Consider the following 20,606-nt stretch of genomic DNA (forward strand, 5'->3'; position numbering starts at 1 on the left):
TACAATTTCATTTCATTATCTAGTTTTCTGTTTTATAGTAATAAGTTTTTGTTTTGTTGTTCTGAGTTCTTTCTATTCTATATATAGTTTTTCTAAATTATATGTATATGATTATTCTTATAGGATTGTATATACTAGTTATTTAATATAATTGGGTACTTTGCCAAAATCATAAAGTCGTAGTGTAACTTCACTCAAACTCTACTTTTATTCCCACAGTTTCGAAACCAGTGATGGTCAAACCGCAAGGAGGAGGGTAAATTTGTGGGTCCCGATCAAATTTTAACGGTTTACGGAACTTACACCTACAAAGACCAGAACGACGAAAAGTTCCAGGTGTCCTATGAGGCCGACGAAAAAGGCTATAGAGTCTTGTCAATTCAGCAACGAGGAAAAGAACCGAAGAACTCATTTTCGTGCCTGTTGTACCCGAAACATTATCATCGCATGTTTTAGCATCTTTGGTCGGATAAAAAATTATATTTTTATGCAAAGTTGATGATGTGACGATATTTTTAAGATATAATATATGTATAAATTAGAGCTGTCAAAAACCGTCATTTTTGAGAACCGATTCTGAGGATTCACTAGTGGTGTAGGGCATCGTGCCTTAAGGAAAATTGCTGGAACTTTCCGTTCCGTAACGAAATGTTCGAGAAATATTAAATGTTTTCAAATAGATTATTATAAATACTGTAACAGTGTATAATATTTATAAGAATTAAATAAACTGAATCACAAAATCAAAAATATTTAAAATATTTTTTTTGCAAAAATAATTGTTTTATCAACACAAGCAGAAAGTTTTTGAATCATTCAAATCGGATGTTCATTTCTCTCAAAAACTGCCATTTTTGTATATTTAGCTCTGTATCTTCGAAATGGCTGGGCCAGCTTTGACAAAAACTAATAGCCATTTCTCCCAATCATTACTAATTGAAAATGTTCAGAAACCTTCAAAACGTCGAGAAATGCAATAATTTTCATTTTCGATTCTTGACCCATTGCTATAACTACCCTACTGGAAGTTAATTCTGGATCCCGGAAAAATCCGGACCGTTCCCGAAAAAAATTTTGTCCTCGGATTAATACTACATAGTGAATGCAGAATTATTTTTGTTCTTGAGTTTTTTTAAGCCTTTGAATTTCTTAATATAATTATAAGTTTGTAATAATTTTTTGTGTATTTCTATTTTGTTATATATTTGTTTGGCATAAATGCAATGCAATTCTCGAATTCGAATAATATTCAGTCCGCTTTCATTATTAGGTTATATGTATTTTTCACAAACTTCTAAATAAATTTTTTATAAACTTCTAAACAAATATAAATTTTTAGTCAATAAAATTCAGGCATATAACGCTTTCAAATCTTACTGCTCTATTGTTAGGCGGCAAGAATTAAAAACACGCATAGTATCATTTGTTCCAAGATTACTCACATATAGGTCTTATAATGCCAGTGTTCCATAATCCCGAATACCGGGATCCCGGAGGATTTTTGTCCGGTTTTCAATATCGGTATTGATATAAAAATACTGGTATTTCGCTATTACTAGAATTATGTTAAAAATTGAACTCACGCAATATGTTTTACACATATCGAGCCTAGTACGACGGCAATATCGACAAGCGGCGGCAAAACAAAGTATTCGTTTATACTGAACGTCTTGAGACCCGATATTGTTTATATGTGGCGCATGTCATGTAAAATTCGTTATCACGGTTTTAAACATAATATACAATTGACACGATAAAAAAATTATACTGTATATCTTCCTATGAATCATTCATATTTTTTATTATTTTATTATTATGAAAATTCACTATGTCTAATCAAGAGTGATAAGTAGTTTGAAAATCAATGATAAGATTGGTCTCGGCAATGGATGATTTCTTTCTTATGCGTACGTTTCCTTGCAAATTCCTTGAAATCTTTCACATCAAATTATGATTTGATCAAGTACTAATCCATACCGAGTAATAATGTATTATATCTTAATGACAATTGTGCCGACAAGTGAAGAATGAGAAAAAGCATTTTCGGCTGCTTGTTGTATTTGTAAGATTCGGTCATCGCTTAATGATGAAAAATGGATTGTTTATGTTTGTAAGAGGATATTTCAATAAACAAAACATAAGTTATTAATTTTCTTTTCAGTTTTTTTTAAACAATAATTATTGATATTGATATTACGGTATTAGAACTCCTACATAGGCAAATTGCTACTTACGCTAAATTTGGTCTCTAACAATTCAAAATGACTAATTTTTAAACAAAATTAGGCTTTGAAATGCTGCTTACAACTAGGGAATTTTACCGGTGCCCCAAATTTGGGGAACGGCTCCAGCACCGGTGCCAGAACCGGAACCGCGCTGGGGCCGGCTCCGGTTCACAGCTCTAGTGCGTATATCATTTGTGTTCTATATGCTACCGTCTTGTCCTATTTTTATGCAATGGTTCCGTCGTTATTTCATTCCAGTGATTCAGTAGAAACGTCCAAAGCTGTTTCGTATTAGTTGGTTGGAATTCTTTCACTTAAGACAGAAAATTATCTGTTCAACTCGTCCCACAGCAACTCATCCGTCGACTTAGGAGGCCATTCCATATATTTGAGTTCTTTCTTTCTTCTCTTGACTCTTTTGAAGTACCCGGAATTTTCGTTTTTTCAAAAAATATTTATTTATTCGTCTACATTAATGTGGTCCCCTTCAAAGTAGTCCCCCCCAGATATAATACACTTATGCCAGCGTTTTTTCCAATTTTCGAAGCACCCTTGATATTCACTTTTTGATATGTCCTTGAGCACTCTCAGCGATTTTCTTCAATCGAGGAAAACCGCCGTCCTTTCATGGGTCTCTTCAACTTTGCGAATAGGAAAAAGTCACACGGAGCCATATCTGGTGAATTTTTGCACTTTGCAACACTTTATTTCATTTTTTACGCAAAATTTAATACAAATTCTTTGACTTTTCAATTCTTCCATTGTAAAAATCGCCGAGCTCAGAAAAACACGTCGAACCTTAGCGACTACCACAGACAAAGTAAACAGTGAATATAGTTGAAAATTTCATCATACTTTAGGGGCATGTATACCAACACAATAAAAAAAAATTTTTGACAATCAGACACTCCAGACCCGCGAAATTTAATTATTAGTAATTCCGGGTACTTTTTGAACACACCTCGTATATATATATGTATATATTATATATATATATATATATATATATATATATATATATATATATACACAGTACAGGCCAAAAGTATCCGGACACATAAAAAAAATCTCATTTTCTGAGTTTTTAACTATATTTTTCAAATAAAAATAATTTTATTCAAGTTAGTTTTGTACATTCTAAATAGTATTAATATTTAGTGACTGATTTGTAACCAATTTGTGAGAAATGATAGACTAATTAGCAATAAAAATGTTAAAATGTCACTGCAGTCGATTTTCTTGAATATGACCACCCTTTGCTTTTTGCAATGTTTGCGCAGGTATGTTCTTCCTGTTCCACAGGGCAGGAAGGCTGGTTGGATGCAAATCTTTCACGCGGCGTTTAAGCTCGTCCCACAACAGGCCACTCCATTATTTGAAGTATTTTTTCGTCTTGTTTTTGCTTCAAATAATTGGCACAGAATCGGGAAGTGTGTTTAGGGTCATCATCTTGTTGAAAAATACATTTTTGGCCAATTAAATTAAGACCAGATGAAATGGCGTGGCGCTGAAGTATGCTATGATACTGTTCTTTCTTTAAAGTTCCATGTATTTTGACAAGCAATCCGACTCCATTGAATCCAAAACAACCCCAAGCCATCACTGAACCACCACAGTGAAAGTGATTTAAAAGAAAAAAACTTCGTATATGCTTCTTATTTGCACGATAGCTCACTCATTTTACACGCAAAAAACGTGTAACAGCACTCATTTTAAAGCTTATGTTGAGCACTATAAAACCAAATTTCACCGAAATGCATAAAATGTAAAACATTGACACTAGATGGCTTTAAATACAACAATTAAATCTTGAACGAAATAAAAAACGACTTTGCTCTTTTAAATCTTGACACACATAAAGAGTAGTGTTGGTTTCATTTATTCTCTGTTTGTTTACATTATCAGAAATAATAATAGTGAAGAGAACTGCGAAGGGTCATAATGACGGCATTTACAAAGGATATTGGATTTCATATAAATTGGAATCCGTAAACAACCAAATTTCTTGTTACGCATATGTTATAATACTGCAATATTAAAATTTTGATAATAGGGTCAAATTATATCATCCTCTTTGCTCATAGTTTCTAAATACCAGGTGGGCAAAAAGTTTTTGTCGTTGTCTATTTCATATGTGATTTTATCTCCAGGGTTCCAACTAAATAATATGGTTTGATTTTGATGAGTTCGAGCTATTTTTTGCATAAAATAAAGAACTTCTTTACAAAAATTCATACAATCTGTTGCACTCCAAAAGTTGTCATTACTTTTAGGAATATCTTTAACTTTATAAGGCTTTATTTCGAGTAAAATTCCATTATCATCTCTGCAGCCACATAAAATTTCATCTATACCTACCAGAAAGCTTTGGCACCACCATTTCATTGATTTGATTTTTTTAAAATTTCTACTTTGGTTTTCTGTGGTAATAATTCTATTTGTTTTCAATTCTACAAATTGTGCTTTATCTAAATCTTTGAAATTAAAATACAAATTAGTTGTATTTATACCATCCATTTCAGCTCCATAAAAAAGTCTTAAATCATCTAATTTACTCTTGAATACACAACAAAATTCTTCAGATTCAATTACAGGTATTGTAATATCAGGTTTTCTTTGGGGACTTGAACTTAGTAAAAACTGTTCAAATTTATAGCCCCAAGACATAAACTTTCTTTGATACTTGATATCTTTAAGCCGTTTCATTTTACTTTTTTCAGATTCCCAAGCACACAGATATGTTGTTCCTTTCCAGTTTTGGGCTAATATATTCCAACCTTCACGATTTTCAAAGGGCGTACACATTAATTTGGTCAATAGACCCCTAAAACAGACTATATCAAAATTTATTAAATTCGTAGTTGCTGCTGGGCTACATAATTGCTTTCGATTATAAACAATGAATTTTAATAGATGATCTAGTTTTTCTTCGTGAGCTTTCTCATCTTTATGAACTGTTTGATTAATGCCATTATTTAAATTGAATCCGATATTTGTCATACAAGCAGGCATGTGCAAGAATTTGAGTTGAGACAAGTCATGAGCGACATTTCTGTCGGCGTCAACACTAAAATGACCTATTACTGAAGGTCTGGAGAACTTGGGAAAAATTTGTTGTGAATTTTTAAAATCGCTTGGATATATGTCTTCATTCATATTTTCCTTTTGCTACAAAGTAAAATGAAGAAAATATATATAAATCTAAGAGTAAAGAGCAAAATTAATTGATAGAATGTTCATAGAATACTTACTTTTTAATACGTTAATACGAATACGTTAATAACCACTGTGTATATAAATAAAAAAAATAAAAAAAAGGTTTAGTCTGGTTTAGTCAATCAATTATTGCAAGATGACAAAATACAATTAAACCAATTAAACAAAGTTGAAATTGAAACCATGAAACCATGTGTGTAAAGCTTATTTATCAATGGTTCAAAGTATATGACATTGACAGTAGGATGAGGATAGTAGCATAGATCCATACATAGATGAAAGAAGATGGATGTATTCATATCCCATTTTTTACGTTTAGCAGGGATATTTAAAGGGTCCTTCGCTCAGACTTGAGGGCGCTGCTTTTGGCATTCAAATCAAGGGCGCAAAATTTGAAATAAAAATTAATAAATTTTAGTAATTGAGTATTTGAAACTAAATTTGGTATTACAATCGTATTTGTTTTGTAATAATACAATAATAACAAACATATACTAGATAATATTATATTATAATAAATAGACAATCAAATCGAAATATAAATTTTCCAGTTTAAATATACATAATACCTATTCTACTAGAATAACTTCACACTTTTTTTACTTATTAATATCAACTTTCGTAAAATTTAGTGAATAATGCTTTATAGTGTTAGTTCATTACATCGTCTGGTATTCTTAACTCTCATTAACTAATAATCATCCCGTGCAAAATTTGACATTCTAAAGCAATTCATTTTCTTTTAAGTATATTCAGATCCGTGTGAAGTGGTAATCCAATTTTAAACAGCTGGAAGATTTCCAAATATTATGTCTTTCTTGTAGAAACTTATACTTGATTTCTTAGATAATTTCCTATAACTAACATAATAAAAGAACTTGCCTCTTTTCTTAAAGTTTAATATGATTAGGCTATTCTGTCGATGATTTATGTCCTGTATCTTTTTGTCAACTGATTCAAAAATAACACTGACTTTTCTTACTAAACTGTACCAGTAATATACATTTGTTCGGAGATAACTCCCCATGCATATTCGCTCCGAGCGTGACTGCAGCGCCCATGCAGCGCCGTAATAAATATGAACTGATTGGGGCTATCAGTGTGTGTTTTTCATGGGTTTTACATGTTTGTTAAAGAAAAAAGATATTAAATAATTGTTATAAATAATAATAAACAAGATACAGTAATAATGTGAATGCTGAATGTTTATTGAAATTATTAAATTTACTTCAACGTACTTAAAACATAGTTAAGTATAATCATTAATTAAATAAAGAAATGCAGTAAATAATTTTAAGGTTAAGTGCCTCAAAGCTTATGTCATAAACTCGGAATAGTTCTTAATAAAAACAATATAATAATATGATAATAATGATAAATAATATTTTATCAATAGAATAAGTAAATAGTAAATTAATTTATTCAATTTTTTAATCAAACTAAAGACTTAGACATTATTATAAAGACATAATTTAGACATTATTATAAAGACAAGACCGATCAAATAAAATTGCAGGAAAAAAACTACATTAACTTTTCGAAATTAACTTATTGAAGAAAATATTGTTGACAAGTAGGTAGGACTCAATACCTCGACCGATTCACTGCAAATGCTTGGGAACCCACGGTGATCCATCAACACTACAAATATATATTTCGCATTATTTCAGCATTGTATTAATTAAACTGTTTGCAAAATAAACATTTTTTCGCTATGTGATAACTTTTATTTTTCTTTTAATCATAAAATTACAATTATTATATAATAAAATGTAATTAATATATAAATAATAGTTATACATAATCAATATACAATATATAAATATGTATTTTTCATTATTTCAGGCTTGTATTAATTACATTCTTTTATAAAACATTTTTTTAGTAAGCATTAAATTTTGATAATACAACAATTTATTGACTTATAATTTTTCTTTTTGCTAAACATAACAATTTTACAACTATTCATAATACTCCAAATTGTATTTTTATAACAATAAGGTTATGATACTTACTTTATTCTTCTAACCGCTGCGATCCACTTTTCCCGTTGATTTTCTTTCCACTTAGCTGTACAAAATGTATAGAATTTGCAGTCACTTTTTCTGCTGGTATTTCTACAACCCACTACACAACAGATATGGTGGCTCATTTTTAATTATCTTATTTAAATTTGAAATAAATAAATATTTTATGTGTTTTTGTTTAAAATTTTGTTTATAATAGCCCCTTCTAGTGCTTCAAGTTAGCCACTACGAACGCTTCGGTCGATTTGACTTCCCCTTCCATGCCTTCGCACATAGCCAATACTCTTCTTTTATCTATGTAATCAGCTTACCATGTTTCCATAGACCTTATACAATTTCATTGTATATTGTATTATGGCTATGTGCGAAGGCATGGAAGGGGAAGTCAAATCGACCGAAGCGTTCGTAGTGGCTAACTTGGAGCACTAAAAGGGGCTATTATAAACAAAATTTTAAACTAAAACACATAAAATATTTATTAATTTCAAATTTAAATAAGATAATTAAAAATGAACCACCATGTCTGTTGTGTAGTGGGTTGTAGAAATACCAGCAGAAAAAGTGACTGCAAATTCTATACATTTTCTACAGCTAAGTGGAAAGAAAATCAACGGGAAAAGTGGATCGCAGCGGTTAGAAGAATAAAGTAAGTATCATAACCTTATTGTTATAAAAATACAATTTGGATTATGAATAGTTGTAAAATTGTTATGTTTAGAAAAAGAAAAATTATAAGTCAATTAATTGTTGTATTATCAAAATTTAATGCTAACTAAAAAAATGTTTTGTAAAACAATGTAATTAATACAAGCCTGAAATAATGAAAAATACATATTTATATATTGTATATTGATTATGTATAACTATTATCTATATATTAATTACATTTTATTATATAATAATTGTAATTTTATGATCAAAAGAAAAATAAAAGTTATCACATAGCGTAAAAATGTTTATTTTGCAAACAGTTTAATAAATACAATGCTGAAATAATGCGAAATATATATTTGTAGTGTTGATGGATCACCGTGGGTTCCCAAGCCCTATGATCGCATTTGCAGTGAATCGGTCGAGGTATTGAGTCCTACCTACTTGTCAACTTGGTCTTGTCTTTATAATAATGTCTAAATTATGTCTTTATAATAGTGTCTAAGTCTTTAGTTTGACCAAAAAATGAGTAAATTAATTTATTATTTACTTATTCTATTGATAAAATACTATTTATCATTATTATATTGTTTTTATTAAGAACTATTCCGAGATTATGACATAAGCTTTGAGGCACTTAACCTTAAAATTATTTACTGCATTTCTTTATTTAATTAATCATTATACTTAACTATGTTTTAAGTACGTTGAAGTAAATTTAATAATTTCAATAAACATTCAGCGTTCACATTATTACTGTAACTTGTTTATTATTATTTATAACAATTATTTAATATCTTTTTTCTTTAACAAACATGTAAAACCCATGAAAACCACACACTGATACCCCCAATTAGTTCATATTTATTACGGCGCTGCATGGGCGCTGAAGTCACGCTCGGATGCATGTTTCCCAAGTCTATCTACTGCTGGACATGTCTATGGTTCAATGGAAAAAATGACATTTGTTTTGTAAATATTAACATCATAATCTGTCATAACCTTTGAATATAAAATAATATAAAATAGTTAATAACGCAAATTTCCATTACATTTACTAAAACTGTTTAAATATTTTTTTATCTTCAATCTAATTTGAGTGCTCTTTTCAATAATAAAATATTATTTGCTATTCACAAACATGGACAGTGAAAAAGCCCCAATCGTATTTAAATCAACGAAAAAAAAACCTATACGAAAACGAAAAGATTCATCAGAAGACGAAGAGTCTACAGAGGATAATTCGTCAGAAATAAAGTATATAATTCATACTGTAATTATTATTTTAAATGAAATTGAATTTTACAAACGTTCTGTTTTTTGTAGCTCAAAGTTGGAAGAAATGAAAGAACTACAAAAACTGCGCAAGAGACCAAATGGAGTTAATGTTATTGGTTTAGCTTTGGGTCAAAAAATTAGTTTGGCTGAAGAAGTTACCGCAGTATGTGAAATTTTCTGAAATAGTTAATCTAACAATGCTAGTTTTTTTCATCCTTGGCTAGACGTTTCTCATATGTTTGCAGAAGTATAGTATATAGTTTTAGAGTTCTTATAAAAACTATTTTATCTTGAAATCCATTGATTATTTTTTACAAAATAACAGTTAACATATACTTAACTCTTCCTCTATTGAATCAAATAAAAATAATACCATGATTCTTGACCATTATTTTGGAGCGGTTTTCACACTAATAAAATACAACATGTTTTAGAAAATTCCCTTAACAATCTTCACGAGGATTTATGAAAATCCGAATATTCGAATCCGAGGATTAACCATTCATACCCTGTTACAGAAGAATTTTATATATAAGATATATATATATATATATATATATATATATATATATATATATATATATCTTATATATATCTTATATATGTAATATATATATATATATATATATATATATATGTGTGTGTTTTATCACTTTGGAACCATTTGAGTTCCGGGGAGCAAGGAAATTCGAAAATGACCATTTTAAGGACCACCCTAATATATATATATATATATATATATATATATATATATATATATATATATATATATATATATACATAGCTGGGCACCGTTAATCAAATAGTTAACTTCGTTAATCGTTAATCCGCTACAAAAAAAGTTAACTTCGTTAAACGTCAAAGCGTTACATTTCGGAAGAATTAACGCAAGTTAACGTTAATCGTTAATCCGTTAATATGTGTAAAATTACATTTTTATATCGTTGCGTTAGTGAACTTAAAAAACTTATTAACTTCCCGTAGGCAAGTTATAGTAATCGCAAAAAAATCAAAAATGAAAATTTTTATATATTTTTACGTTTCAGAGGTTTCTGAACATTTTGGCATACCTTAGAAAAAATGGATGTATGTGTGTGTGTGTATGTGTGTGTGTATGTATGTGCGGATACAAATTTTCGTCGACGATTTCGGGAACACGGATCAACCGATTTGAATAATTCAAAAAACATTCGATTCGTATTGATAAGGAGACGTGCTGATTAGTTTTTAGAGAAGGCAGGTCTAGCCGTTCCGAAGATACGGGGCAAAAGGTGCCGAAAACGGTAACTCAGTTTTTAAGAGAACGGAGCGTCCGGTTTGAATAATTCAAAAAACATTTCACTTGTATTGACAAGATGAAGAATCGATAAAATTTTCATGAAGGTAGGTCTAGCGGTTTCGATGATCTAATGAAAAAAGTAAAAAAAAAAGCCATTTAATGGTCAAAATGATCATTAGACATATGCACATCAAATTATCAGATATTTTATAGAGATTTTAACAATAAGTATAATTTTATTTACATTCCTATGGGTTCCGTACCAATGTTTATCCTTTAGACAGCGACGCGGCGCTTTATATTTTGTCTCTATGCAGTCCTAAAGCAGTAAAATTGCTTTGAAAAAAAGTTCAGATCTTCCAAAATATGTCAAAATAAAGAAAACATTTTTTTTTTCAAAAAAAATTAATTTTTTGTCCAATAGTTTATAGTTTCTCAAAAATCTTATTTTTTCGAAGTAAATTTTTTTCAAAAATGTTAATCGTTTTTAAAAAAATAATAATTTTAGGTACGGAAAGTACCAGCAATTTGCCTTAAGGCACAACGCCTTAATTGCCTTAAGACAGAATTCCACTTACAGCTAGTTCTTTAAAGAGTTTGTAGCTCTTTGGTTTTTCTATAGACTGAGTGACAGAATTGAAAAAGTCTTCCTTCTCGACATCATCGTTGTTACTCGCATTGCTCCCTCCGCCACTTAAACTATCTCTGTCCTTCGAATTTTTCGAAGCTTCTTGCCATAAGGCATCTTCTACCTTTTTTAAGCCTATGGCTAAAGCTGTGCCGTGCGGTAAATAGTAGGCATTGGATTAACGATTAACGGACTTCTCGCATTTTAACGGAAGTTAACGTGTCCGTTAACATTTTTAAAAGTTAACTTAAAAGTTAATCCGTTAATCAAAATGTTAACTTCGTTAATTAACGATTAACGGATTAACGAGTTAATGCCCAGCTATGTATATATATATATATATATATATATATATATATATATATATATATATATATATATATAAAGCTCTAAAATTTTATTACAGAAAGATCCATTTAGTATAAAATCAGGAGGAATGGTAAACATGGCAAATTTGAAGAATTGCAATTTAAAGTCTGACGATGATGCTTATAATACTGGCATCGGAACACAATTTTTTGCAGAAACTAATAAACGTGACGAAGATGAAGAAATGATGAAGTAAGATAATATTAGGTGAAGTAAAAAGAAATCCATTATTTTTTAATGAAGTTCAAGGCTTTCTACTTTTAGAATAATCCGATTTAAGTCAATTATGCACAGTTTTATTCAATAATTTTGAAGGTAATGTCTCTATGCTTCTCTCGTTTAAACCCACGTCGCTATTGGAAAAAAATGAGACAATCAATTTTTACAAACCTCTCTCGAAGTGAATTTTTGACCAGCAAATCTGTTCTCCATGGACAGATAATCGGTTAGTGCCAAGTCTGAACTATGAGATGGATGCATAAAAACTTCCCAATCAAGCTCCATGTGCTTCTGGAGAGTCCCTATCGATGTACGTGGCCAGGCGTTGTACTGATAGAACACAATTTCTTCTATTGGCCAAAACTAGCTACCTCTGGGCAATTAATTATTTCAGACAGTACAATTATTGACCATAGAAGATTAGCTCACAACAGAAAAATAACCGCCACGTTCACCCAATCCCAATCATGGCTTTGCGTCCATTTCTGTGCTGATCGATTTACATGACGGTTGGACTCTATGATTTTGTCGACATTTTTGAAAATGGGCAATCCAGTGAGCGTGCGTCTTTGGCATCGAAGTCACCAAATTGAATCGACGAAACCATAATTAGCGACGAAGCGCATAATTAGCTATTACAGTATCAGGACCATAAACACTATTCAGCCGCCTGAAAATGTGCGTTTTTGCCTTTATTGAACTAAGTGTAAAATAGAGAGTATTATTTTCTCTTTAGTGCAGTAAACGGAGAGGAAAAAAGGGTATAACCTCTGAATTTTTTTTACTGTGCTCCGAATTGAATGAAATTTTGGAATTAGGTTCATCTTACCCTCAAGTTCAAAAGTGAAAACAATTCGGGTTGCGCCATCACCCCCCCCCCCCGGGGAAACGGCACCCCTTCTCAATTGTGTAATTACATTTTTTCAAAATAACGTCGGAAATCGAAAGAAGAACTAATTATAAGAAACAAATGTCTTTTATAGTTTTTCAAAAAAACTAATACTTTTCAAGTTACTGGCCACTAAAGATTCATATATTTTTGGCGTTTTTCTTCGATTTTCTGCAAATATCTCCTAAAATATACATTTTAAAAAAAATCATGTAATGAACAAAATAATGTCAATAAAAATCTTAATAAATCGGTGTTACATAAAGTGTTCTAGGAAAAATATTAAGCAAAATTTGAAAGAGCAAAGTCGTTTTTTATTTCGTTCAATATTTAATTGTTGTATTTAAAGCCATCTAGTGTCGAGGTTTTACATTTTATGCATTTCGGTGAAATTGGGTTTTATAGTGCTCAACATAAGCTTTAAAATGAGTGCTGTTACAAGTTTTTTGCGTGTAAAATGAGTGAGCCATCATGCAAATAAGAAGCATATACGGAGTTTTTTTTCTTTTAAATCATATGGTTTAATGAGCGCCATTTCCACCAGAATTAAAGTAATTTACATTCCATCTAGAATTCACTTCATTATAGACATCTTGATGGATTCTAGCAGATTCACTACTTTAGTACAAACTATTTCCATATATTTAACCTTGTTTATGTAATAATAAAGTCAACAGCACTTGACGATCACGAAGTTGAAATGTTTTCGTTCGAAACTTAAATTGAGAAAAAGATTTGCAAATAATATTTAGATTTTTTCAAAGCTTTTATTTTAGTTTCATTCATCAAATCTTTATCGTTCACTGCACATTAATTTATGATCGTTTTATTTAATCATTTTAATTTGTCATGACTTTAATAGTATGAGAATTATTTCAAACGAGTTATTTTGTTAAAGAAACAAATGCTTAATAATGCTATTACAAGATTTTATAAAGATATTTTTTTTAAACAAAGATTTATTGATTTAAACAAAACTTCATTTTATTTTGTGGGTACTTTCCCTACACATAATTACAATTTGCCAAAAAAAACTGATTGATTTTTAACAATATCGATATTGTGAAGAAATAATCTTGAACCTTCAGAGATAATATCTAATTACTATTTAATTTATTTGATATAATTATTTAATACATTTTTTAGGTATATTGAAGAGCAACTGTCACATCGAAAAGGACTTGCAAAGAAAAGTGGCAATGACGATTGTAATTCAGAAGAGCCAAATAAATATCGAACACCCGAAGAAGCTGCTCTTTTAGCAGTACCAGATTATTTAAGACAATCTACAACACAAAGGTAATACATCTATACCACTACGAAAAATGAAACAATTGAATTATTATTTCAATTAGCAAACCTTGTCAGGATCGAATATAGGTTTCAAAGCTACGAAAATTCTGATTCTGAATTTTTTAAAAATTATATTTGGTTTTATAACTTGCATACCAAATGCGAAAAGGTTATAAAAGGGCATTCCATTGTTTGCTGAATAGACTATATTTTAAATATAAAATATACTTTTCTAGCAGATGAATATATAGCTGGGACACATTAAAACTACTTGTTTTTTATATTTTTATTGAATGACCACTTCTCCATTAGCAAATTTTACAAGGCGCGATTCGAAATTCAAACCACGTACAGTGAAAAATAGTAATGACGCAAAACGAGTAGTGAAATTTCTAACATTGCTTATAGAATTTGTATTGATTTAAGTATATTAGAAATTATTATTATTGATTCAATGTAATTATTATATTTAGATCAGAAGAAATGTTGTCTAATCAAATGTTGAGTGGCATACCAGAAGTTGATTTGGGAATTGAAGCAAAGATAAAAAATATAGAAGCAACAGAGGAAGCTAAATTAAAACTTTTATGGGAGCAGAGGAATAAAAAGGATATTCCATCGCAGTTTGTTCCAACGAATATGGCTGTTAATTTTGTTCAACATAATAGATGTAAGTGACAATACATAATATCATTATTAAATAATTAAATTATCATATAAAACGTTTTAAAAAAGAGTCTTAATAAATTAGTCAGTATACCACAACATGGAAGTTAAAATGTAACGGCTTGATTCGCTGCGAAAATCGTAACGGTTTTGTTGTTACATTTTCAGGTTAAAGAGTAAACGCGCAAGTGACTTTGATGCTACTTAAAATATTCATAGAATTTTTTAGAAATATAGAAACACTTCTGAATATTGAGTAATTTTAATAAATATTTTTATTAAGAGTTCAGTAATATACAAGTAAAATTACAAAATTACTAAATTTAAATTTGAATTGAAAATAATAATTAAATTAATACAAAAACTAACAATATTAATGAAGGGTATGAGAGCTTTTTCATACAGAATCGGCTTAATTCTAGTATTTCAACGATTTATAGGTTTTTTTTAAAAAAAAAATCCGAAATACCGATTTTCTTGCTCAACATTTGGTCGAAAAATTAATGAATTTATGTGAAAGTGCTAGTATCTTTTTTTAAATTTATTTTTTGGAGTAACTGTAAACGATATCGAGTAAAAAATAACGAGGTTCTATTCATATTGGTTTGGACTGCATTACTTATAATGATAGTATTTTATTTGTTAGTGCATGATAGTGAAATAATTTATTTTTGAATTGTGTTTGGACTACTTTTTAATCAGCACCATTCGAAAGCCTATAAAAATTACTTGTATTGGCTACAATTTCATTTAAAGTAGAACTAACATATTCAAAAGTTTAAAAAAAACTGGAACTAGTCTAGTGGAATTAAGGCGTGAAAGATGCTTTTCTGTCAATATTTAGTATTTTTAAATATTTGATCCAACTTTGTGTTGTTCATATCAATTGTCTTCAGTATATATTTTCATTTTGTATGTATTTTGTTCTATATCAGCCATTTCAATATTTCTGCAATTGAAAACCAATTTGTATCAGTTTGTGGTCCTCATTCAGAAACTTAGATGATACACAGTACTGATACTGATGGACACCAATTTTCACTATAGACAGTTATTATTTACAGCCATTTTTATCTAATTTTCAGACTATATATAGCCTATTCACTAGAGTGAATTTTAAAATTCGTTTTTAAACCTCGGTGTTTCTGGCATTCATATGTTTGGTAATGACTACAGAATACTGTAACGTAATTACGGTATATGTTTTTTTTTCAATTTTTAGCCTTAATAATTGAGTTTGAAATGACCACTCTTTCGTAAGATGGTTCACGATTTTTTCCACTTTTATTTGCATTGTTCTAATGCCTAGAATATCGTAGTAATGACAGAATCATTTGTTTCTACATTTACATTTCAGTTATATAAATTGAATAAAAATACAGGTAAACCCCGTATATCGCACGGTTCTTATAGGGAACGGATTCACGCAGAGATCTAGGGACATTCCTGTAAACTCGGTAGTTTTGATCCGACTTTGCAGTGATTTTTTGGAATTGAATATAAACATTATATAACCTGCATATTAATAAAACGAACATACATGCATAAGCTATTAACTTAATATGAATTGCAATTACTCGGAAATACGTTGCCGATGCTACTTTTTGATGCAGTAGCTTTCTAATAGTATAATACAGTTTATTAAAAACTATTAAAACTTTAAATGATTCTTTTCATGTTTTAAAGAACGCTGGCTTCATTTAAATTTTCACCCAAAACCCTGGAAAAGGCTTTAAAAGAAATTTGCAATAGTATATTAACTTAAAGCTTCTAAAACATACAAAATTCCCAATCAAACCTGATTTAAGCTAGTTGGCATTGTTAATTTGAAAGACTTATTGTTATATTGAAAGATTATTTACGTTTGTTGGTTGAATTGTGACTTTCATTTTAAGTTTATTTTTTTTAATTTGAGTTTTAATTTAATAAGTTTTAAATATTGTTACTGTTTAACTAATTTCCAGAACTAATAATAAAATTTTTATACAACAATTATATAAGCTATAAATAAATAATGCATACATGTGATGTAGTAGCTGTTACATAGCGAACAAGAATTAAGTATCCACTTTCATGGTTGTTGCTGGTGGCAATTATACGTATTTGCCACGGAATATACTTTATTAAGGGAAATATTTGAAATGCAACTAAATCACAAACAAAATTGTATAATTGAAATATAATCAAATGTTCTTAAACTTCTTATCTGAATCTATATTCTTAAATGTTTTTACTGATTTTTATACAAATTTACCTATATATTTTTTAAACATTTCAGTTAAAATTGATGAGCCAGACAAAAAGAAACGTAAACAAAATGAATCTAAGGAAGATACGCAGAATCCAAATAGCAAGGCATCGGACGATTTTCATTTTGAGAAGTTTAAGAAGCAGTTTAGACGATATTGAGCATAATACGTATACACGCACATATATTTGTATATACATTTATATTTTTATGGCAAAATGTTTTTAACAACTAAAGCTTTTTAATATTTATACAGATAATTTAACCAAAAACGTACACAACATTAAAACTTTAACATTAAAACTTTTTAAATCCATTCACGATTATTTTTTACAAGTCAAGGAGTACTTCCACATATATACCTACTCCATCATTTATGAGACAGTCTATTTGCTCCATGCCACGTGTTAAGACGCAATAAAATTTACACTGTTATAAATATATTGATAAATTATTATTAGTGTCAATGTCTATTGATCGATTGGATATAAAATTGATTGGTCGATTTGAATAAATCTTTTAGATGCGATATGATTCTCAAATTGTAAATCCAAACGGTGATTTTAAAATGAGAATATGCATATAAATTCCTCACTCTGTTTATACCCATTTACCTATATGTATATATATGTATGTGTGTGATTAGGTTGATAAATATGTAATTATAAATGATATTTAAAATTTAATATAAGTAAATGAATGTGTAAATAAATACTTTGTATGAAATAGATTTTATATATACATTTTGTCATTGTAGCTTTTAAATAAAATAAATGTTTAATTCCCCGAAGGAGAAGTTTATTTATTTTTCAGAAAATCTAATTTGATAATTTCATGTTTTATGTTTTCTTGCGGTCAGCTAACTTTGAATTGTTTGACACCTAAAGTGGAAAAAGTTTGTGTATGTGGTTGCATATGCAATCTAAAATTTGACATATAATCAAAATTTTTACAAAAAACACTACACTGATTTCAAATTTTCATAAACCATTTGATGAAACTGAAGATGCAAGATCTTACTACGAATTACCCTCTTGTTTTATATACACTTTCACAAGTATAAATAATTTAAAGTGATTATTTCATTTTTTATTTAGTTTAAATTTATTTCATTATTGTTTATTAGTGAGATGATATTATTTGAAAAATGAGGCAAGTATAGAAACAGACTTCATTTTCGAAATAAACAAGTTGAAAGTTTAATCTAATTAGCAAAATTTCAATTCTTATTAACATGCCACTTACAGTTAGTTCTATTATGAAATCCTATTATAATTTCACAGTTAATTTATACACATGGTACGTTGGTAAGTTTTAAAGATTATTATAATATTCACCTTAACAAAATTACAAAAATAAACATAGCTTCAATATTTCTTCAATATTTAAACATTACACATTAATACAAATATCAATGTGGCATCACTGGCACCATCGAAGAATAAGTTTGATTAGAAAACGAATAACATTTTATTTCATAGAAAATTATCACAAAATTTATAAAAACAGATCAGAATTAATCCTTCATGAAGCGCCGTGACAATTTTCATATTTAAAATTTTGGCGTTCTGAAAAAGCTAATGAAGGGGGGGGGGGGAAGTCTCAAAAAATTGTCACCTCAGGCTTGACATGATTTTAGCCCACCTAGCCATCCGAAACAAAAGAAATAAAAAGATTATTAATCTACAATGATGTCGCAATCGCCCGAACTAGCGATGAGTAAAAAAAAATTACAAATTGACTACTGTTTGAAAAAAGTGCCTTTTTTACGTTTTTTTGAGTTTCTCTAATTTTTCAATAATAGTAAAAATTGGAATTTGGGTATGATACTAGTTCGGGCTACAGATATGTCTATAAACAAGACTCTCTAAACGTTTCAAGTGAATCGGTCGAGTAGAACTCGAGAAATCGTGTCAACAGTACTGAAAAAGTCTGTTCTGAAAAAAACGCATTTAATGTTTAGCGTGAAGTTTTTTGCTGCCAAAGTCATAAAATGATATGTTATACTTTTTTTGTTTAATCTGTCATTCCTGCTTTATGCATAGAACCTTCTTCTACTTTAAAAAAACTATTTTCTGAATGTCTCCCTTCCAATCGAGCAGTTCTAACCTTCTTTGAGCCGTCTTATCTTACAGCAAATGAATGAGTTTCCGGCCCAATTTGCAATACCATAAGGGTTATCATTTTTAAAATCGGAAAGAAACCTTCATTGAATATGAAAACAGCAATAAATGTTGCTATTTCGGAGTTTCGGCGCGAAAATCCAAAGCAACGAGTTTAGAGACTCATTATTGTTCTGAGTTTTTGAACCTAAACATCGAATTAATAATTTATTTGATAAACTGTCATAAATTGGTCTAATGACTTTCTAATGCCATTTGTCCGATTAAACTCTGCCAAACCAGTTTGGAGACCTGGTCAGTAAAATGCCTATATCTCCGAAAATAATTAAAATTTTCAAAATTCTTCACGTAATTATCTTCTTAGATAGTTAAACTTTGAAAATATTAAACCAAAAAAAATTCGATTTTTTCAAATTCTACACTAGAATACTCCCTTAAACCGATCTAGCCGTTCAAAAGTCCAACTCTGGACTGTCTCAAACGTCGAAAAAACTCTGGTTATTTTTTCAGACTTTTCAACTTCTTGTAGAGCCGACGATAGATATTATGCTCTATAAGACCATGATATGTATCGACAAGAAATCTTTCAATAAAATCAAGTTTTTGTTTTTAACAGTTAAATACAAGAAAACGGCATGGCCGATCTTTACCAAAGGCTAATCAGCACGCTGCCCAACCAATATTTTTCAAACGATTTTTAATTTTCTAAAGAATTGATTCAGGTTCGTGGGCTAAAACGTGGATAAACATTTTTACACCTTTTTGCTAATTATGAGGAAACGGTTTGGTTGATCATTGACTAGATTTGAAATTTTTCAAATCTGTTTAGCCGTTTCTGAGAAAACCTCGATGAAAAGTCAAAAATCGGCTCAAATACAAGCACGCAGATGCTTTTTCCGAATCGGTCTCATTCGATTCAAAATGACTTGAAACCTCGACAAAACATAAAATTAGAAAATCCGATTTTTGGGCGAAAAATAAACTGAAAATTAAAAAAATGAGTTAACTAGCTTTCTAAAAAACGTGATTCAAAAATGATAAATGTTTCTAAAAGACTTATCATCTTTTTATATATAAAAGTGGAGCTCGGTATTATGTTAGGTATGCTAAAAGTCTAAAATGGCTGTATGGATTTGGACAGTCATAGTCTTGAAAAATTTATGCTAATCCAGAGATTGTGCAAAAGACCGCGAAAAAACTTTACATTTTTAATTTGAAACTTTTTGTAGAAGTGTGATTCAAATTAAAATAAGATATTATACCTGTTTGCCACCCGGACGTCCCATGTTACCCTGATGGATCACACTATGGGGCAAAAAGTACCAGATATCAAATTTTTGTAAAACAGTGAAAAAACATATTTCTACAATGATGAAGTAGCTGGCAGTCTTACTGAACTTAGTCAGATCTGACACTCACAATATATTTTATATTTGCTCAAAGTCAAATTGGATCTTTGTGCCTTTACCCTGCATATATAATTTTTATTAAATTT

The 20,606-nt window shown here is 29.6% G+C and overlaps 2 protein-coding genes across 3 annotated transcripts; one reads left to right on the forward strand and one right to left on the reverse strand.

The window, feature by feature from the left end:
• Nucleotides 1–3,964: 3,964 nt before the first annotated feature.
• Nucleotides 3,965–5,612, reverse strand: LOC113363368 (decapping and exoribonuclease protein-like). The gene is made up of 2 exons (XM_026605860.1): nt 5,477–5,612; nt 3,965–5,393 (listed from the first exon to the last, which is right to left on the reverse strand). The coding sequence occupies exon 2, from the start codon at nt 5,379–5,381 to the stop codon at nt 4,281–4,283; it is 1,101 nt and encodes a 366-aa protein (XP_026461645.1). The 5' UTR covers nt 5,382–5,393; nt 5,477–5,612; the 3' UTR covers nt 3,965–4,280.
• A 3,543-nt stretch (nt 5,613–9,155) lies between these two features.
• Nucleotides 9,156–17,587, forward strand: LOC113363390 (telomere length and silencing protein 1 homolog). 2 transcript variants are annotated; one of them, XM_026605886.1, is made up of 6 exons: nt 9,156–9,376; nt 9,446–9,560; nt 11,711–11,865; nt 13,928–14,080; nt 14,548–14,744; nt 17,019–17,587. In XM_026605886.1, the coding sequence occupies exons 1-6, from the start codon at nt 9,261–9,263 to the stop codon at nt 17,147–17,149; spliced, it is 867 nt and encodes a 288-aa protein (XP_026461671.1). In that variant the 5' UTR covers nt 9,156–9,260; the 3' UTR covers nt 17,150–17,587. The 2 variants fall into 2 exon arrangements, with proteins under 2 accessions (XP_026461671.1, XP_026461672.1); XM_026605887.1 differs by having other exon boundaries at nt 9,156–9,364.
• The last annotated feature ends 3,019 nt before the right edge of the window (nt 17,588–20,606 follow it).

The sequence above is a fragment of the Ctenocephalides felis genome, unplaced genomic scaffold, assembly GCF_003426905.1.
Source record: "Ctenocephalides felis isolate EL2017-DRISC unplaced genomic scaffold, ASM342690v1 CF-g0.4_SCAFFOLD_00845, whole genome shotgun sequence".
NCBI classification, from domain to species: domain Eukaryota; kingdom Metazoa; phylum Arthropoda; class Insecta; order Siphonaptera; family Pulicidae; genus Ctenocephalides; species Ctenocephalides felis.

Excerpts from the sequence above, each read along its gene's own strand:
- LOC113363368 (XM_026605860.1), bottom strand. The coding sequence starts at position 5,381 with ATGAATGAAGACATATATCCAAGCGATTTTAAAAATTCACAACAAATT.
- LOC113363390 (XM_026605886.1), top strand. The coding sequence starts at position 9,261 with ATGGACAGTGAAAAAGCCCCAATCGTATTTAAATCAACGAAAAAAAAA. Across the intron at positions 11,866-13,927 it reads GAAGATGAAGAAATGATGAA|GTATATTGAAGAGCAACTGT; the intron begins GTAAGATAATAT and ends TACATTTTTTAG. Across the intron at positions 14,745-17,018 it reads TTTTGTTCAACATAATAGAT|TTAAAATTGATGAGCCAGAC; the intron begins GTAAGTGACAAT and ends TAAACATTTCAG.